Raw genomic sequence first — 20609 nt, 5'->3', positions numbered from 1 at the left:
AAAACACATGCAATAAAGTAGCGACACCTGTCCTATGAAGAAAAGGGCGCTTGAGATCTGCTGTATATAAAATCTGTTTACAAACTGCATTCTGTGGCTGAGCTCTCATCTGGAGGACCAGTACCTTGCCCACAGTGTGGCCCTCATTTGTGACCATTAGTGTTAGCTCCCTTCCCCACTTCCATCCCTTTCTTCCATTCCTCTGATGTCTCAGGTCATGCATAGACTGCTAAGGTAAAGACGTAACTGAGATTCTGACTTTTACCACGGGAAATAGTTCTTAGAAATATAGGGAGTTGAACTCTTAATAGAAATAATGCAACTACACAATCAGTTTAAAATGGGCCATCAGTGATTAAAATTAAAATAAAACATAAATTAAAAATCTATTAGCAGGCAATTCAGACTCACCACAGTGTGTGGTACTGGTAGAACATTGAGTGGTACAATGTAGTTTGACTGTCTTGCACATGATTTCAATAATAACTTTAAATTGACAGAGGCAGCAGGTGAGATGCCTAGGTAATATCCTATGAATGGAAACACAGAGAATTAAGTGCAGAGTAAAGGGGTTACTTTAAGTAGGTAGAAGAGGCAGCCAAAGCCACTGTGCAGCTATTCAAAATGTTCCTGAGAACCATGGATGAGGCGCTGCTCGAACTCAGTGGTGGTGGGAACCCAACTGGGAGGTGATGCGTGCAAAGCGTGTACCTTAACCCCTCTAACTATCACTTCAGCCCTCAGAAAATTGAGTTTTGTTTTTGAGTCATATCTGGTGGTGCTCAGGGATTACTCTGGGCTCTCGACTCAGGAATCATTCCTTGCAGGCCTTGGGGAACCATAGACAGTGCCAGACTGAACAAGAGTTAACCACATGCAAGGCAAATATCTAACTCACTATCCTATCTCTCCAGCTCCCAGAGAATGATAAAAATACCAGTTATAACCTGGGGAAATCTGAAAGCACTTTTTCAGACTATGAGAAAATAGGGACTAGAGTAATATTATAGTATAGCAGCTCTGGCATTTGCTTTGAACACAGTTGACCTGGGTTTGATCCCCAGTGTCCATGAGACACCAAAAGGGATTCTTGAGTATCTCAACTTAAAAAAAAATATATATATATATATATATATAAATTTAAACTCAATTAAACATAGCTTAAGAAAAATAAACAAGCTGGGGTATGGTGCCACCAGCAGGTCAACCTGTACCTGCGGGGCAAGAGCATCAGCAGCCAGATGGAGCCTTCTGGCTTCCTGATAACCCAAAATTGCTGATGTACCTGTGACTGAACCCCAACAACTTAGGGCAAGTTTACCAAGAAACTAAACAGCCAAAAGTTTGGTATGTGGGAGCCAACCCACAAACTACGTCTGGCTCAGTTATACAAGCTCAGTTACCAACCATATTTCAGAGCCCCATAAATCTCGAAAGAGATAAAAGCCACAGTTAGGGCTGGTGGTGAGGTGCCCTACGGCCAAGCGGGCATATCCTGCAGGGCATATGCCAATAGTTTATTTCTCTGAGAAGATGGAAACAAGGGCCACCATCCAGAGACACACAAAAGAATCTCTGAACCGAGCAGCTCTCTGCGAGATGCCTCCGGACTTTAAGCCAGGCCAACTTCACTGGGGAGCCTCAGACAGGGGCAGGCATCATCCCTCCACCTGCCCCTTAAAAACCCCGACAGGCACCAACTTCCAGAACACAATGAAAAGTGCAGGCACACAGGTTCAGTGACAGCAAACTCCAGGCCTCAAGGGATAGGGGATGGGCCGGTCCCTCTCATTGGCCTCCCTCTCCCCGAGGGAAGCTGGAGGTCATGCCCACAAACTGCCCTCGGCTGCCACTTAAGCTCCTTAATGGTCAAAATCCAGATACACAAAGAAACTCTGAACTGAGCAGCTCTCTGCAGAGATTTCTCCACACCTTAATTATCTAAACTTTTAAAATTTGAGGAGCACACAGCCACTCCTCTGGTCTCATGACATCTTATACTATTCATAACAAGCAACACAAGAGAGAGTAGCACTGTAGCACTGTCATCATGTTGCTCATCGATTTGCTCAAGCGGGTACCAGTAATGTCTGCATGGTGAGACTAGTTACTGTTTTTGGCATATCGAATATGCCACGGGTAGCTTGCCAGACTGCTGTGCGGGCGGGATACTCTCAGTAGCTTGCCAGGCTCTCTGAGAGGGACGGAGGAATAGAACCCCAGTTGGCTGTGTGCAAGGCAAATGCCCTACCCGCTGTGCTAGCACTCCAGTCCAACAAAAGACAGTATGGGGGAGATTGTCTGCCATAGAGGCAGGGGTAGGGGTGGGACGAGGGGGTGGATCCTGGGGACATTGGTAGTGGATGGTGGGCACTGGTGGAGGGTTGGGTGTCCTATAATTGTATGACTGAAACTCAAACATGAAAGCTTTGTAACTGTATCTCACAATGATTCAATTTAAAATTTTTTAATTAAATTAAATTAACATTCTGAATAAAAAAATGTATTGTGGAGTGCATGTCAAATTCAATTAGCCTAATCAATGGATGAATAAGTAGCAGTACTCCAACATTTAAAGAAATCTGTGGCACTGTAGCACTGTCATCCCGCTGTTCATTGATTTGCTCGAGCGGGAACTAGTTACGTGTCCATTGTGAGACATGTTACTGTTTTTGGCATATCGAATACGCCAGGCTCTGCCTTGTGGGCAGGATACACTCAGTTGCTTGCCAGGCTCTCCAAGATTGAGAAACAAAAATAAAAAGCCTTAAAAACCTAAGTGAAAATAAATGTCAGAAAAATCAACTTACAGTTTTTCTAATTCAAGAGTCATCATGAGGATGTTTTGGACTGGTCCAAGCAACACTGATGTTGCTCCCATGTCTCTGAGGGAGAAAACACAAGCATGATGTGAATCCAAATGCAGAAGCTTTAGAGTTAAGTAGATGAGATTAATGAAGCATATATTTGATTCTGGCTTCGCTGTAAAGCCAGGTCAACTGTTTACTCTAGACCATAATTCCAGAGAGCTCTTACAGAAATAAGAGATTTCTCTATCATCAAATTAATGACAATTTGGTAGACTAAATAAATTTCCTTCCTTCCTTCCTTCCTTCCTTCCTTCCTTCCTTCCTTCCTTCCTTCCTTCCTTCCTTCCTTCCTTCCTTCCTTCCTTCCTTCCTTCCTTCCTTCCTTCCTTCCTTCCTTCCTTCCTTCCTTCCTTCCTTCCTTCCCTCCCTCCCTCCCTCCCTCTTGTCTGACTTATCATTCTAAATTTCATCTACTTCTTTTAATTTTTTTTTCATGTGATCTGGGAGTGGCCTTGGATTTTGCCCACATCTGGCAGTACTTGGGAGATATGCTAGGTGCTGTACTTGTGGGTTACTCAGAATTGAGCTCTGAGAAACACGTATGGCGCCAGAGGTCGAATCCAGGCCTCTGGCATGCAGTGCATGGGCTCCAACCACTCACCTATCTGGTCCTCTTTACTTTCTTTTTTTAAGTAATGTTTACATTATTACTCATTACTTTCTGGAATAGATAATACTTCTACATGTATATTTCTTATCCATATGTACTCAACATTGCTCTTTTCCTCTGTTGGCTGTTACCCATGTACATTCTTTCTTAATCTTTTCCTTTGACAATGAATCTCAATTCAACAATCCAGTGTTAAAATTCAAATTATAACTTTTAAATTCAATGCAAAACACAATCTTTGGCAAAAATGGAGAAAAATAAAGACCGCAAATTATAGCAGAAACCATATGAGCTACAAAACTATTATAATACTTACAGATATTTTAATGCTGGCAATTTAAAAAGATATGAATCTTCAATAGTTGTTAGAGGATTATGACTGAGAATTCTAAAAAATATACAATAAAATTAAAATTATAGACATAATCAGCAACTAGCATTAAAGTTTATATTTATTTTATTAGCATGGAACTAGAAGGTGAAAAAACATTATTTTCTGTCATTATCTATAATCATGCTTAGAATCCATAAACCATTTTTTTTTTGCTTTTTGGGTCACACCCGGCAATGCATGGGGTTATCCCTGGCTCATGCACTCAGGAATTACTCCTGGTGGTGCTTGGGGACCATATGGGATACTGGGAATTGAATCCAGGTTGGCCGCGTGCAAGGCAAATGCCCTACCTGCTGTGCTATTGCTCCAGCCCCAAACATTCTCCCTTTGGGGAACACTCAAGTCTCTAGATGATAAAGTGAAGGGGGAAGAGGGTGGGAGGGTGGAGAGAAACACAAATGTAGAACAAATTAAAAATATGCTAACAAATTTTTCCAAGTTGAAAACCCTAGGAAGAGAGGCCAAATAATACAGCATGTGGGGTACTTGCCTTGCATGCAGCCCACTTGTGTTCCATTCCTGGCACCTTATATAGGCCCCACAATAAACCAGGAGTGATCCCTGAGCACAGAGTCAGGAGTAAGCCCTGGACACCACTGGGTGTGTCTCCCTACCACCCCCAAAGATGAAAGAAAACCCAGAGAGTGATGATGTCTGCAGGAAGTCCTTGCTCTGCAGCAAATATTATTTTTCTTCTTTTTTTAAATTTTATATAGGGCATAAACTCCATATTACTTTTTCAAATTTTTTTTAACTTTACAAGTTAGTCCACAATGTTTGATTACACTCAATATTCAAACACCAATCCCACCACCATTACACCTTCCCTCCACCAAATTCGGGATGTTTCCATCCCAACCCCAATCCCTGTCACAAAACACAAATGAAGTAATATATTTCATATTGTCTGTTATGAAGAACTGCTGAACAGGCTTACAAAAAAAGTGTTCACATAAGAAAGACTGTGAAGATTGTTCTATTTTGGCAGGAACCATTAAGACATTCTATATTGAAAGTAAAGTGAAATTTATTAGTTACACAGGCTGGGGGGGGGCTTAGGGTGGGGAGGCTAGGGGCGTGGGGGAGTTTGGGGTGTAAGGGGGCGGGGTGGAGGTATACTGGGATTCTTGGTGGTGGAATATGAGCACTGGTGAAGGGATGGGTATTCGAGCATTGTATAACTGAGATTTAAACCTGAAAAATTTGTAACTTTGTAACTTTCCACAATAAAAAATTAAAAAAAAAAGACATTCTATAGGATATCACTAACAAGTTGTTGAAGTTTGGGTGGTGTGAGCTTTGGTATACATATCTGAAAATATGTATAACTGTATCACTGTCATCTTGTTGCTCATCAATTTGCTCGAGCAGGCACCAGTAATGCCTCCATTGTGAGACTTATTGTTACTGGTTTTTGACATATCAAATACGCCACGGGTAGCTTGCCAGCCTTTGCCATGCGGGTGAGATACTCTCGGTAGCTTGCCAGGCTCTTCTAGAGAGGTGGAGGAATTGAACCTGGGTTGACCGCATGCAAGGCAAATGCCCTACCCACTGTGCTATCATTACACCCCTGAAAATATATATGTATGCATATATACATATTTCCCTCTATGATTTATTGCCTACAAACTGAACCCCATCAAATGTGGTGTGGTAATTATGGAGAATGGGTAGGGAGTGTTTTATGACGTGTTGTGCTGCCACTTTTGCCGCTGCACAGTCCAGGAATATTTTTGCTCGTATGTGAGGTTCGGCCTGAGCACGTAGGGAGCAGCCTTGAGCATTGCGGCGCTTGGGTTAGGGAGGTTTTCTAAGAGGATCTGGTGGAAGCAGTCCTCTTGCCAGTCATTCTCACAGAGATCTTTGTGCCCTGACCTTTGTCACACTGTATGTGATCACTGGGTCACCTGTCAGTCTCCTGGACTTTCAGCTTCTTGAATGCCAGGGTCACCTTGACTGTCACTGGTCTGACAATATTGGGTAGTTACTAGATACTTCAGAAATAACATTATGGATAGCACTGTAGCACTGTCGTCCCATTGTTCACTGATGTGCTCGAGCAGGCACCAGTAACGTCTCCATTGTGAGACTTGTTTTTACTGTTTTTGGCATATCGAATAAGTCACGGGGAGCTTGCCAGGCTCTTCTGTGCGAACATTATGGATATATTGGTAAAATGAACCAGTTCCTTCCCTCCCTCCCTCAGTTCCTCTCTCTTTTCTTTCTTTGGTTTGTGGGCCACACCCAGGAATGCTCAGGGATTACTCCTGATGGTGCTTAGGGGACCATATGGAATGCCAAGCATGAACCTGGGTCAGCCGCCTGCAAAGCAAGCACCTTTCCTGCTATATTATCACTTCAGTCCCAGAAGCAGTTCATTTTTGACAAAAAGTTTTGTTCCAAGATGCTAGAATGAATTTTCTTTTTAAAAATAGGCAAACTTTTTAAAACAAGCAGACAAATACACAGGAGGGGAAAAAAACAAAGAAATTTTCAGTAAACTCAATTCAAGAAACATTAGCATTAGCATACCCTAATATATATACACATTAGCATACCCTAATATATATACACATGTATATTAGAATATATATGTGTATATACATACACATATATATATAAAGACAAAGCTAATATCTATTGCCAGATGCCTGGTATCTGTGATCAGCACTTCACATTTAATTGTCACAATAACTTTACTGATAGATATTGTTAGTCTGCTTTACAAATGAGGAAACTGAGCCACAGAGCAGTTATATATAACTTGTTCTAGCCATCAAGCTGGTAAAAAGCAGAGCTGGGATTTAAATTCAGTTCAGACTCAAAAGCCTGTTTAACCTGTTGAATGATGAGAAGGGGTTTAAAAGATTGTGTAAGCTTAATTTTCTCAGGGCACTCAATGCAGAAATACCCTTTCAAACCACCTTCCTGGGAGTCCAAGTGACTGTACAATGGGCAGTGTTTGCTCTGGAATTTTTTTTTCTTTAAGAATTTTATTTTATTGAATCACCATGTGGAAAATTACAATGCTTTCAGGCTTAAGTCTCAGTTATACAATGCTGAAACAACCATCCCTTCACCAGTGCCCATATCTCACCACAAAAAAAAAACAACATAGTACACCTCCCATCCTGCCCCCCTCACCCCCCCACCTTGAAACTGATATAAATTTCACTTTACTTTCTATTTACTTTGGTTACATTCAATATTTCAACACAAACCTCACTATTATTGTTAGGAGTACCCCACTAGAGACAGACCTGTTTTGAAGAGATATGAGGTCTGCGGCAGCGTGGTTTTGGATTGCTGTACTTTAGCAACTAAGTCCAGGGAGGTTTCTTCCAGATATTGGATCATTGCAAGCTTGTAAACCCCATCTGTGGTCGTCATAATATGTTGGTCACCGTGCCCTTCGCCCCCGGCAAGGAAGAGGCGAGAGAAATACCTTTCCCCTCCTGGGCGGGCATGGGGCCGTGGCTTAGTTCTTAGGCTGCAGACATTCTGCGAGGAGCTGCCCATACCGAAAACTTTAGCTGGCGACTGGAGTCACGTCTGGAGATTTTTATTCCCAGCACCCCATATGGTCCCTTGAGCCCTGCCAGGATTGATCCCAGAGCACAGAGCAAAAATCCTTACGTGCTTTATCTTCCCATCTTGGAGAGAATATAACAATTACATTTGGAGACTGAAGAGACAGCTTATATGGCTGCATGCAGGTTTTGCCCAGGTACCATCCCCAGAACTACATGAGCCGCAGATCCCCACCTATTGGCGACCCCTGAGCACGGGAGGTGTATCCCCCAAAGCATGACCTGGTGTAGCACTCCCAAACAAAAACTCTCTATTTCCTTCTTCTAATGATCTTCCATGAGTAAATATTTAATTAGCTATAGTCATCAAGACTTTAGAGAATTGAAACCGGGCTATTGGTGAATCAGTGAAAAGGATAGAATCTAAAACTTCATTTCCTCTTTCACAAAATTAACAACTGGAATATTTGATAGAATCGTATTTTCAGAATTCTTGAATTTTAGTAAGTGGGTTTATACCAAAAACCCAGGAACATTCAGTTGAGAAAAAAGACAAATTCCTGTAAGAATAGTAAGATGGATATTGCTTTAACTTTTCAGACATTTACTCTCCATTCTGAGGGGAGCTTAAAAAGCATCCACTTCCCCCAGGATCAGTGGGAGCAGAATGCAGCTGGGGTCCCTTCAAAGCAGCATTCTCAAAGAACTGTCAGAATTTTACTTCTCTGGTGAATTTCCATGAGAAAGGCTTGTCTTTGGACTGAGGCACTATTTTACAAGGTGTTGAGGCACTTGCCTTGTACACAACCAAGCCAGATTCCATCCCTATTTTTCCATTTGCCTATTTTTAAAAATATTTCATCCCATAGCTGATCCCGTGAGCACTGCCAGAGTGAGTCATGTTTTAGGATCCAGGAGCAACCCTTGAGCACCTCCTGATGGAGAAGCTATACATAGCTAAAAGCCTCTCCCTACAGGGAATTTTTGGAAAACAGTCATAGGTAAGTATTTCAACATGGCTGCTCTTTAAGAGGCAATGGATAAAAGCTAAGGCACAAAAGTCAGCCCAACCAAAAGACTTCAAAGGTGAAGCTGAGGAATGAGAGATCCAGAGAGACTTCAAAATGCTCTGACAAATTGCTGGGGAACTGGACCATGAGACACAACGTCTATGTGACTATAGAAAAAAAGACTACTATCATTAATAAACAAATTCCACCAGGTTTTAAGATACAGGAGCAGTATGCCTAAATTGGTCATATTTCTAGACACTAGCTAGAAGTAATTAAAGATTAAATTTTTTAAAGTTTCAGATATACGGCTCAGAGATATAGTACAGCGGGTATGGTGTTTGCCTTGCACACAGCTGATCTGGGTGTGATCCCTGGTATCCCATGTGGTCTCCCCAACACTTCAACACTTGAGTGCAAAGCCAGGAGGAAGTCCTGAGTATCACCAAGTGTGGCCCAATAAACAAAATAATTAAAAAATAAATTTAAAAGGTTTCATATATAATGACACAAAATATGAGAAACAGGAGAAGAGATGAACAGGAACTTTTTCAAAGAAGAATACAAATGGCCAAGGACCTAGAGACAGCATAGTGGGTAAGGTGCTTGCTTGGATGCAGCAAACCTGGGTTCAATCCCCAGCATCCCATATGGTCCCCCGAGCAGCATCAAGAGTGATTACTAAGTGCAGAACTGGGAATAAGCCCAAACATCACCTAATATGGCCCAACTCCAAGCCCAAAGGAGATACAAATGACCAAAATGCATATGGCAAAAAATGTTTTATATCACTAATCATCAGAGAAATGAAGATCAAAACAACAGTGAGTTATCATCTAATACCACAGAGACTGGTATCACTGTATCACTGTCATCCCCTTGCTCATCGATTTGCTCAAGCAGGCACCAGTAATGTCTCCATTGTGAGACTTGTTACTGTTTTTGGCATATCGAATATGTTACGGATAGCTTGCCAGGCTCTGCCGTGCGGGTGAGATATTCTCGGTAGCTTGCCAGGCTCTCCGAGAGAGGTGGAGAAATCAAAGCCGGGTCGGCCACATGCAACAGAGACTGGTACTCATCAAAAAGAACAACAAGAACTAGTGTTGACAAGGATTTGGGGGAACAGGGCCTCTCATTCACTGCTGGTGAGAATGCTAACTGATCCAACCTTTTAGGAAGACAATATGGACATTCCTCAAAAAAACTAGGAATTAAACTTCCATATGATCCAGAAATTCCACTCTTGTGAATATATCCTAAGGGCCCAAAAGCACAGTGCATAAAAGGCATCTGCACTCCTAGGTTCATTGCAGCAATATATACAACAGCCAAAATATGGCAACAGCCCAAATTCCCACAAACAGATGACTAGATAAAGAAAGTATGGTAGATATACACATAATGGAATATTACCCAGTTATAAGAGGAGATAGAGTCATGCAATTTGCTGCAATGTGGATAGATCTGGAGAGTATTGTGTTGAGTGAAATCAGTCAGAGGGAGAGGAACAGACTCAGAACCATCTCTCTCAAACTTTGTAGGGGAACCTCAAATGCCCAATGGCAACAGAAACAAACAGCTGAACTGGTCTTCAGTAGGAAACTTGCCACTGGGGCAGAGATGGGGGTGGGAGATAAGTTAGGGAGAACAGTAGGACAATGAGATGGCTGGACAAAGCGCCTGCTACAGGGGCAAAGGGGGCGGGGGGGGGAAGGGGGGAGGCGGGGAGACGGGTGGAAAGTAGTGGACTCTGGTGAAGGGGTTAGTGTTAGAACAATGTATGCCTGCACCTCAATCACAAATATCTTTGTAACTTTGTAATTCACAGGGATTAAAAATGATTTTTTTAAAGGATAAAGGACTGGAGAGAGCATACAGGGGTTAAAGTGCTTGTCTTGCATCCACTGACCCAGGGTTGAATCCCCCACACCCAGATGGTTCCCACCAAGGGACACTCCTGAGTACAGAGAGCCAGGAATGGCCCTGCGTGCTGCTGGGTGTGGTCCCCAAACCCCCAAAACCACACGTAAATTTAAAAATACCTGGGAGACATTAAAGATGGAAATAAATGGAAAGACGCATCCTGACCAGAACCCTATTACTGATAGCATTCATCAAACTGAGCTGTGTTTTTAGTATCATCTTTGTACAAATCTCAGCTTTAATATTATCATCATCATCATCATTATCATCATCATCATCATCATCATATCATCATTATTATTATTATTATTTTGGAGCTCATGGATACATCCAGCAGTGTTCAGGGCTTATTCCAGGCTCTGTTCAAGGGTCTCTCCTGGAGGCGCTAAAGGACCATCTGTGGTACTGAGGACAAAAAGATTGTCCACATGCAAGGCAAGCGCCCTACCCGCTGTACTATCACTCAGCTCCCAAAGAGGATTTTAAAATATCTATAATAAGCGTGAGGAGATAGTTAATGTATCTCCATATTCACCAGGGATATTGGCCTGTAGTTTTCTTTTTTTGTGGTGTCTTTGTTTTTGGTATTAGGGAAATATGGGTCTCATAGAAACTGTTTGGGAGAATGTCTGTTTCTCCAATTTCCTGGGAAATCTTGAAAAGAACTGACAGTAGGCCCTCTTTAAAGGTTTGAAATAATTTGCTAGTGAATCCATCTGGACCTGAACTTTTGTTTGGGGGAAGACTTTTGATTACAGTTTCAATTTTCTTGATAGTGATAGGTCTATTCAGGTATTCCACATCTTCTTGGTTCAGTCTTGGGAGAATACAGGAATTCAGGAATTTGTTCATTTCTTCAAAGTCCTCATATTTCATGGCATATAGCCTTTCAAAGTAGTCTCTGATGATCTCTTGAATTTCTTTGGTTTCTGTTTTGATATCCTCGTTTTCATTTCTGATTCAGTTTATTTGGGTCTCTCTCTCTCTCTCTCTCTCTCTCTCTCTCTCTCTCTCTCTCTCTCTCTCTCTTTGTGAGTCTTGCTAGTGGTTTGTCAATCTTCTTTATTTTCTCAAAGAACCAGCTCTTGGTTTCATTATCTTTTGAATTGTTTTTTGGGTTTCCATGTGGTTAATTTCTGCTCTAACTTTTTTTTTTTTCGCTTTTTGGGTCACACCTGGCAATGCACAGTGGTTACTCCTGGCTCTGCACTCAGGAATCACCCCTGGCGGTGCTCAGGGGACCATATGGGATGCTGGGAATAGGACCTGGGTCAGCCGCGTGCAAGGCAAACACCCTACCTGCTGTGCTATCACTCCAGCCCCTCTGCTCTAAGTTTTGCTATTTTTTTCCTTCTGCCTGTTTTGGGATCTTTTTACTGGTCCTTTTCTAAGATCTTGAGGTGTGAAGTCAATTATTTATGTAGGCCTTTTCTTCTTTCCTGAGAAATGCATACAGCGCTATAAATTTTCCCCTTAATATGGCTTTCGCTGCATCCCATAGGTTCTGGTAACTCGTGTCTTCATTATCATTTGTTTCCAGTTATCTTTTGATTTCTTCTTTGATTTCCTTCCTGACCCACTTGTTGTTCAACACTGAATTATTTAATTTCCAGGTGTTTGATTTAGTTCTCCGCATCTGTGTGTGATTGACTTCTATCTTCATTGCATCATGGTCTGAAAAGATATTTGATACAATTTTTACCTTCCTGATTCTATTGAGGTAAGTTTTGTGGCCCAGCACGTGGTCTATTTTGGAGAATGTTCCATGTGCACTGGAAAAGAATGGGTATCCTTTCTTTTGGGGATGGAATGCCCTGTATAGATCTGTTAGCCCTCTCTCTTCTATGTCTTCTTCAACAAAATATTAGCAAATAGAATCCAACAAATTATCAAAAAGATCATAGGCCACGACCAAGTGGGATTCATCCTGGTGATGCAAGGGTTGTTTCACACAAAAATCAATCAACATAATTCATCATATTAACAAAAGAAAAGATAAAACCATATGAGCATATCAATAGATGCAGAGAAAGCATATGACAAGATCCAGCACCCGTTTATGATGAAAACTCTCACCAAAATGGGTTTTTAAAAAACCTTCCTCAATATAGTCAAAGCTATCTACCACAAGCCAATGGCAAGCATTATCTTCAATGGGGAAAAGCTAAGAGCCTTCCCCCTAAGGTCAGGGACAAGACAAGGATGCCCACTCTCAACATTTCTGTTCAATATAGTACTGAAAGTACTTGCAATAGCGATTAGGCAAGAAAAAGATATTAAGGGCATCCAGATAGGAAAGGAAGAAATCAAGCTCTCACTATTTGCAGATGATATGATACTATATTTAGAGAAACCTAAAGCCTCTACCAAGAAACTCCTAGAAACTATTGACTTGTATAGTAAAGTTGCAGGCTATGCGAACAATGAGAGAGAGGAAAGTGGCATAAAAATAGCAATCCCGTTTACAGTCATACCTTAGAAAATCAAGTACCTCAGAATCAGCTTAACTTAGGAGGTAAGGGACCTGTACAAAGAAAATTACAAAACGCTACTTCATGAAATGAAAGAAGACACGAGTAAATGGACACATATCCCCTGCTCATGGATTGGGAGAATTAACATTGTCAAAATGGGAATACTCGCCCAAAGCCCTGTACACATTCAATGAGATCCTCATAAGAATACCTATGAAATTCTTCAAAGAAATGGATCACACACACTCCTGAAATTCATATGAAACAATAAATCCCCTAAAATAGCTACAGTAATTCTTAGGAAAAAGAAGATGGGAGGCATCACCTCCCCCAACCTCAAACTCTACTACAATGCAGTTATAACTAAAACAGCATGGTACTGGAACAAAGGCAGAGCTGCAGATCAATGGAATAGGGTCAAATATCCTGATGCACACCCTCAAATATACGATCATTTAACCTTTAATAAGGGAACAAGAAATGTGAAGTGGAGCAAGGAAAGCCTCTTTAACAAATAATGCTGGCAAAACTGGGCAGCAATGTGCAAAACATTGGGCTCAGACATCTACCTAACACCAGCCACAAAAGTCAGATCAAAATGGATTAAAGACCTCAACATCAGACCAGAATTCATTAGGTACATTGAAGACAAGGTTGGCAAAACCCTCCATGACATTGTAGCTAAAGGTATCTTCAAAGATGACACCCCACTGACCAAGCAAGTGGAAACGGACATAAACAAATGGAACTATCTTAAACTAAGAAGCTTCTACACCTCAAAACATACAGTGACCAGAATACAAAGACAATCTACAGAGTGAGAAAGGATATTCACCCAATGCCCATCTGATAAGGAATTGATATCAAGGATATTCAAGGTACTTGTTGGACTCTACAAGAAAACACCCAACCCCATAAGAAAATGGGGTGAAGAAATGAACAGAAACTTTCTCAAAGAAGAAATCCGAAGGGCCAAAGGGCACATGAAAAAATGCTCTTTATTATTAATCATCAGGGAGATGCAGATTAAAACAACAATGAGATATCATCTCACACCACAGAGACTTGCCCACGTCCAAAAGAACAAAAGCAACCGGTGTTGGCGCAGGTGTGGCAAGAAAGGGACTCTTCTTCACTGCTGGTGAGAATGCCGACTGGCCCAACCCTTTTGGAAAACACTAAGGATGATCCTCAAAAAGTAGAAATTGAGCTCCCATTTGATCCAACAATACCACTTCTGGGAATATATCACGGAGATACAAAAAGCATAGAAGAAATGACATCTACACTTGTATGTTCATTGCAGCACTGTTTACAATAGCCAGAATTTGGAAAAAACCCAAGTGCCCAAGAACAGATGACTGGTTAACAAAATTTTGTACATCTACACAATGGAATAGTATGCAGCTGTTAGAAAGGATAAAGTCATACAATTTGCATGTATGTGGATCTACATGGAGAGCATCATGCTAAGTGAAATGAGTCAGAAAGAAAGGAACAGACACAGAAAGATTGCACTCATTTGTGAAATATATAGAAACAGAATGGGAGACTTACACCCAAGAATAGTAGAGATAAATACCATGAGGACTGTTCCATGGCTTGGAAGCTGGCCTCACATGTAGGGGGGGAAAGGCAGCTCAGATAGAAAAGGGAACACCAACTATGGGGTGCTTGGAGGGCCCGCTCGGGATAGGAGATGCGTGCTAAAAGTAGACCTCAAACCAAATGATAGCAATTCAATACCTCTATTGAGAGTCACAACACTCATAAGGAGAGAGAGAGCAAAAGGGAATGCCCTGTCACAGAGATGGGGCGGCGTAGTGGGGATGGGGTGGGAGTGGTGGGAGAGATACTGAGATCATCGGTGGTGGAGAATAGGCATTGGTGAAGGGATGGTTACTCGATCATTGTATGACTGAAACGTAAGCACAAAAGTTTGTAAGTCTGTAACTATATCCCACGGTGAGTCACTAAAATTTTTTTTAAAATAGAAGATAGTTAATATCTTGCCATTATCAAAACACATATCCAAGTAACAATTAGATACTACTTTATAGTCAGTAAGATGGCTAAAAACAGATAGTAAGTGCAACCGGGGTGATGGAGAAATTGAAATCCTTATGCACTGCTGGTGAAAATATAAAAAGAGGCACTGCAGGAAAGCTTGAAGGTTCCTCAAAAAAGTTAGCCATAGTTACCAAAGACTCAGCAATTTAATACCTGGGTATGTGCCCACAAAAAATGAAAACATGTCTATACAAAAGAAGTGAGTATTCAGTCAAAAAATGGAAAGGGCACCTGAACACCTGCTCTGCATGTCAGTTCTTTCTCTGGCTGACTTCATTCTGCATTTTATAGATAAATGTATGTGCATGCCTAGTTCTTCCATTGCCTCTTATACATTCATGAACTTATTTTTATGCTTTATGGAATAAACTGTGGCAAAAGAACTAAGAAGTAAGGCTCAGAAGTAAAACACTTGTCTTGCAGATATAAAGTCTGAGGGTCTATCCCCAGCCCCATAAATAAAGGAGCAACAGTTTCTATCAGTCTTAGAGACCATGACTGAGTTGAGGAGTTCGCTCAAAGTGGCAGAGCAGATGTCTGGCATTTGTGAGGTGCTGAGTTTGACTCCTGGTATCATCAGATCCGTGAGCACCACCATAATTGGTGCCTAGGTCTTTTGGACATTATTGGAGAATCCTATTTTAAAATAAACGAAGGGGCTGGAACAACAGCACAGCAGGTTTGCCTTGCATGCAGCCAATCCAGGTTCGATTCTCAGCATCCCATATGGTTCCTCAGCACCGCCAGGAGTGATTCCTGAGTGCAGAGCCTGGAGGAACCTCTGAGCACTCCTGGGTATGACCCAGAAAGTAAATAAATAAATAGATAGATAACTAAATAAAAACAAAAATAGGGTTCAAACAAGCAAAGAAAGAAGGGCTGGGGTAAATGCCTTGCCTGAAGGGGAGGGGTGGGGCAGGTTCAAGGCACTACATGGCCCCCCTCAACACCCCCTCAAAGACCAGCACCCCATGAGCACTGCAGGGTATAATCCAAAAACAATAAAAAAGACTGATCTCTTTCCCTTCCCTTTCTTTTGGTTACTCGGCCACACCCAGCTGTGCTCAGGGCTGACTCCTGGCTGTGCACAAAGGGGTCAGCCCTGGTGGTGCTCTGGGGAGCACATTCAGTGCTGGGGATTACACATGGGTCAGTGATATGCAAGGCAAGTGCCCTGCCAACTGTACCATCTCTCTGGCCCCAGGCAATATTACTTTCAATGACCTTTTGAAATAGATCTTATCTGGGGACTCCGGCTTGACCCCCTCACTGCAAGCATGCAGCCTCGAATTCGATCCCCTGTGTCACCACATTGGCTGAATGAGATTCCTGGCAGCTCTGGGGTCTGTCTTGCAGCTCTGCCATTCCTCATCCCCGGCAACTGATTTCCAGTTGCACTGCAGTCATTCAGGAGGACGTTAACATCACAAGAAAAGAGGCCCAATCCCTGGCAAGCAACACCAGTAAAAGGTTGTGGAAACACTGTCGAGTATGTTACCCCAGGTTAGAAAAACATTCAAAAGGACACATGAACACACATTCATCGCAGCACTCAGTGTAATAGCTAAGATACGGAATCAACGTAGGTGTCCAACGACAGGTGACTGTTTTGTGAAGATGTGGAATAGATATGCAATGAAATACTATGCAGCTGCAGGAAATGATGAAATCATGTAATTTGCTGCAACCTGGTTGGAACTGGAGGATATCATATTGAGTGAAGTCAGATGAGGATACATACAGGTTGATCTCACTTCTCTGTGGTAGATAGAATAATTGGATGAGGGAGCTGAACCAAATCTGGGTGGTGCTCAGGTGTGACCCCTACAGTGCTCTGGCAGCACTACTAAGTTGAAACAGAGAATATCCCCTTATAAAGATGGGAAGGAAAAGACGCACTTGGGAGACCAGAGTAGTTGCTGAATGTGACCAACTCCTCAACTTCCCAAATTATTACAAAGAATCCAGTCACCCCTAAACCATTCCAAGGTCCTCAGCAGTCTTCCTCTTTAAGGTAGAAGCTTTTGAACGATAAGAAGCTGCTGCCAGGATTTCAGTACATACCCCAAAGTGATAACAATGCCTTAGAGTAAGCTCTCGTGTGGACACTCATCTAAAGACAGGCCATTATGCTATGTGGCTGGGAGAGCGTGAGGGCTTCGCTGTGACCACAGCTCCGTCTGCCTTCACAGTGCAGCCCCCCACCTCACTGACAATCTCCACAGTAGGGTCAAGCGGTCAGTAGGAACAAGGTTTGGGTTTCCTTTGTTCCCTCTTAGTACTTATGTCTTGGCAAAATACTGATGTTCCACAAACAAGCCAGAGTGTCCACTGCTCTGAGTAAGGCATCGCCTTTCTACTTTGTCAAGTCTGCAGTTGCTACAATTATGGAACTTGTAACCTTAGAACTGATGAAAAGACTAAAAGAATTTTTTAAACAAGCCATCAGTGTAGACCTGTGTAGGTGAACGAAGAAACACTTGAAAGTCAGAAGGGAAAAAAAGGATGCTTGGGGCTGGAGCAATCCTACAGCAGGTAGGGTGTTTGCCTTACACACGGCTGACCCGTGTTTGATCCCCCATCCCATATGTAATTCCTGAGAGGAGAGCCAGGAACAACCCCTGAGCATGGCGGTGTGGCCCCAAAACAAAAAGGAAACAAAAAGATACTAAACGTTTAGGATTAGCAAACGCTGTTGGATTTCCATAACATATGTCATTCCTGATTTCATCTGTAAGAGATGTGATTAGCTCCCTTTCAAAAACAATGGCATCTAAAAAAAAACAAACAAAAACAATGGCACCTTACTAATATTTTGGCAATTTATGGAAAATTTATTAATTTACATTTGCAAATAATTATGTCATATTGTAGGTGACCTGTTACTCATTCAACTGATAATGTGTTCGCCATTCAGTGTTTATTAATATTATAGATGTTTCATTCAAAAAACTCACTGAGTGATAATTACCTGGAACCCAGGAAGAATCAAGGTTTTGTGGACCCTAAATTTCATCTAGTTTATTAAAATCCTGTTTAACAAAATAAATGCAATGCAAAATCATGAATAAAAAATCGCTGGGATCTTCCCCGAGATCCTGCAAGTAAGGTTTGGAGTTCAGCTTCCTTTAATTCCTTATCAATTCACCTCAGCTGGGCCTTTTTGTTTTGTTTGTGCTTAGGTTTGGGTTACACCTGGCATGCCCTCAGCTGACTGAGTTCTTCTGGCTCTCACCTCGACCTTTCCCCAGATATATTTAATGCAGGGAGTAAATTATGATCAACGCAGACTCTAATCAACCCAGTCATTTGTCAGATAGGTAATAAAATGAGCTAACTGAATGACCAGCATCCCTTGCCTTTGGAAAGAGATGTAACATTATTTTCCCTTGTTTTTCGGCCACACATAGCAGGGTGCTCAGGGATTACTCCTGGTTGTGCTCAGGGAGAGCATGTGGGTGCTGAGACTTGAACCCAGATCAGCCATGTGCAAGACAAGTCATGCACCCACTGTACTTGTGCTCCAGACACAGAGTTTTGATCACGCAGGCAACTTGTACCTGAAAGGAATGAGCTAGGTCATTTAGAAAGATTGGGCCCCAAAGAAAGGAGCCCATCCCCCAGCACATTTGGGCTCCCACACTTTTGTTGCTGGGGTGGGTAGTGCCATACTTGGGCACTCCATGAGTGCTGGGGAACCATGTCGTGCAGGGGCTTAACCCTGGGGCTCCAGCACCTAAAGAGTGCGCTATCTCCCCAGACTCCATGACAATCTGTTGAGGTGACTGAATTACTCTTAGGAGCTAGTTCTATTTAAATCACATGACAGGGATGATCATTTCTTTCCAGGTATCTATGATTCTTTCATTACCTTTTTCTCTCATTTGAGAGTAAAATTTCAACATATGCAATTCAAATAAATCGTCACCTTCTCCATTATAAATTTGTTGGGTTTTCTTCTCATTGTTTGGGGACCACATTTGGAGGTGTGAATGGGAGTGACTGCTGGCAATGCAAAGCTCAGGCTCCAGCTCTCTGAGCTGTCTCCTCAACCTCATTCATGAGTTGTTCTCAGTACACCACCCACCATTATCTCCATGTCGCCCCACTATCTTGTTACCCTGCTGTCTGGACTAGCAGTAGGGCTCTCATGTTTTCCCACCAGCATCTGTCTTCTTTCTTCCAGTGTTCAAGGTTCTTGGTGACAAACACCCTGCTCGATTCTTCTGTAAAGATAGGCCTGACACTCAGAAGGAATGGCACTCTGTGAATGTTCTTGAATGTCTTAATTTTTATAAAGTATGATGCCATTCTACCCCGCCCCCGCTGTCTCCTACAAAACTATACCAAAACTGAGGTTCTTACGGTGCTTGATATAATAAAATGCTTAGTAAAAATGTGGCATTAGAGGCACTGAGGTGACAATAATCTCTAAGCCTGCTCCTTACTAAACTGGACTTCAGGGTTCTTTTTTGCCATTGTCAGTAAATTAAGGAGGTGAAGGGGAGCTGCTACAGGTGGGCACCTGCAGGAACTGTGACCCCGGCCCAGACACACTCCAACCCCTCACCCGCCCCATCTAATCTGTCTGCCGGATGATCGACTCAGGTTTATACCCATGCAGAATCACCGAGCTGCCTTCCTGCCCTTCCTTCATCTAATCTGCAGGAAAGGTATAAAACTGGATTTCTGAAACACAAGCAGGGGAAGACTCTTTTTCAAAGTCAGACTGAAAGGAGGACCTTCCGCTTGAGTACAGAATTTCCTTTAAGCCTATGAATTTTGATCTGCTTGTGTCACATCAAATCAGAGAGAAATCAGAGGGAACTTTTCACCCAAGTGGTATAAAACCACACGCTTCTTACACATGAGTAATCAGAAAAGTAAGTACAATGAAATTAGGCAAGAACAATGTATGTTTGATGAATGTTTTTCACTCACTCTGATGTAACACAAACACTTTTGGGGTCACAGAGATAGTTTCAGAGATGGAGCACATGTCTTCCATGTATAAGCCCAGAGTTTGATCCCACCACACCACAGAACTCCAGGTGCCTCCCATGGCTGCCTTCTAGCTCAGCTGGCCAGTGTGATGCCAGTTTTGCCAGGAGTGATCCTGGATCCCTCCCCAGCACTGCGAGGTGTGAAGCCTATGGAATGTTTTATCATAGCTTTTTACCACCTTTTACCACAGCTCAAAGCTTTATACTGACCACAGTGAATTCACTTTAGAGGTGTGTATCTATATGTATGTATATATATATATATATATGTATATATATATATATATACATATGTACTTTTTTCTTCAAAATAATGGTCTAGATTATGAGGGAGGGAAATATGCTAAGATAGATGTTCAGGAACTCTTATGCTTCCCCATGTAAAAGAAGCTCCCAGCTAGGAATGAATCCATAACTCTCCTTCCCAGCCAACTCCCAGTAAAAACTGTTATACCTAGTTCTTCCCGGCTCTTTGTTGCATACATTTAAGTGGTTAGAAACTTTGCGCATGAACAGGAACCAAAGTTGGAATTAAACTGGGAATTCAAAGCCTCATCCACAGTTCAGGGCCATACCAGTGGGAATCACAAGACAATGCTAATGGATACCTTTCTGTTAGTGCTCGAGCCAATAATCAATAATAGAGAAAGCAAAGCATGCCAGGCATCATGCAAATCTCTTGGCCTCTTTGTTCCTTAGTTTCTTCGTTTGAACAAAAA

The 20609-nt window shown here is 42.1% G+C and overlaps 1 protein-coding gene across 1 annotated transcript in view; it reads right to left on the bottom strand.

Moving 5' to 3' along the window:
- The window catches only part of LOC129406524 (leucine-rich repeat-containing protein 37A2-like), a 47821-nt gene that overhangs the window by 15282 nt on the left and 11930 nt on the right, over positions 1-20609 (bottom strand). The window contains exons 6-8 of the mRNA XM_055144643.1: positions 3797-3868; positions 2811-2885; positions 412-530 (exon numbers count right to left, since the gene is read on the bottom strand). Of these exons, the coding sequence (XP_055000618.1) occupies positions 412-530; positions 2811-2885; positions 3797-3868 (266 nt within the window). The remainder of the gene's footprint in view (positions 1-411; positions 531-2810; positions 2886-3796; positions 3869-20609) is intronic.

The sequence above is a fragment of the Sorex araneus genome, chromosome 7 (genome assembly GCF_027595985.1).
Source record: "Sorex araneus isolate mSorAra2 chromosome 7, mSorAra2.pri, whole genome shotgun sequence".
In the NCBI taxonomy this organism is placed as follows: Eukaryota; Metazoa; Chordata; class Mammalia; order Eulipotyphla; family Soricidae; genus Sorex; species Sorex araneus.
Note: the sequence above shows the minus strand (reverse complement) of the source record. Positions and strands in the feature narration are given on the sequence as shown.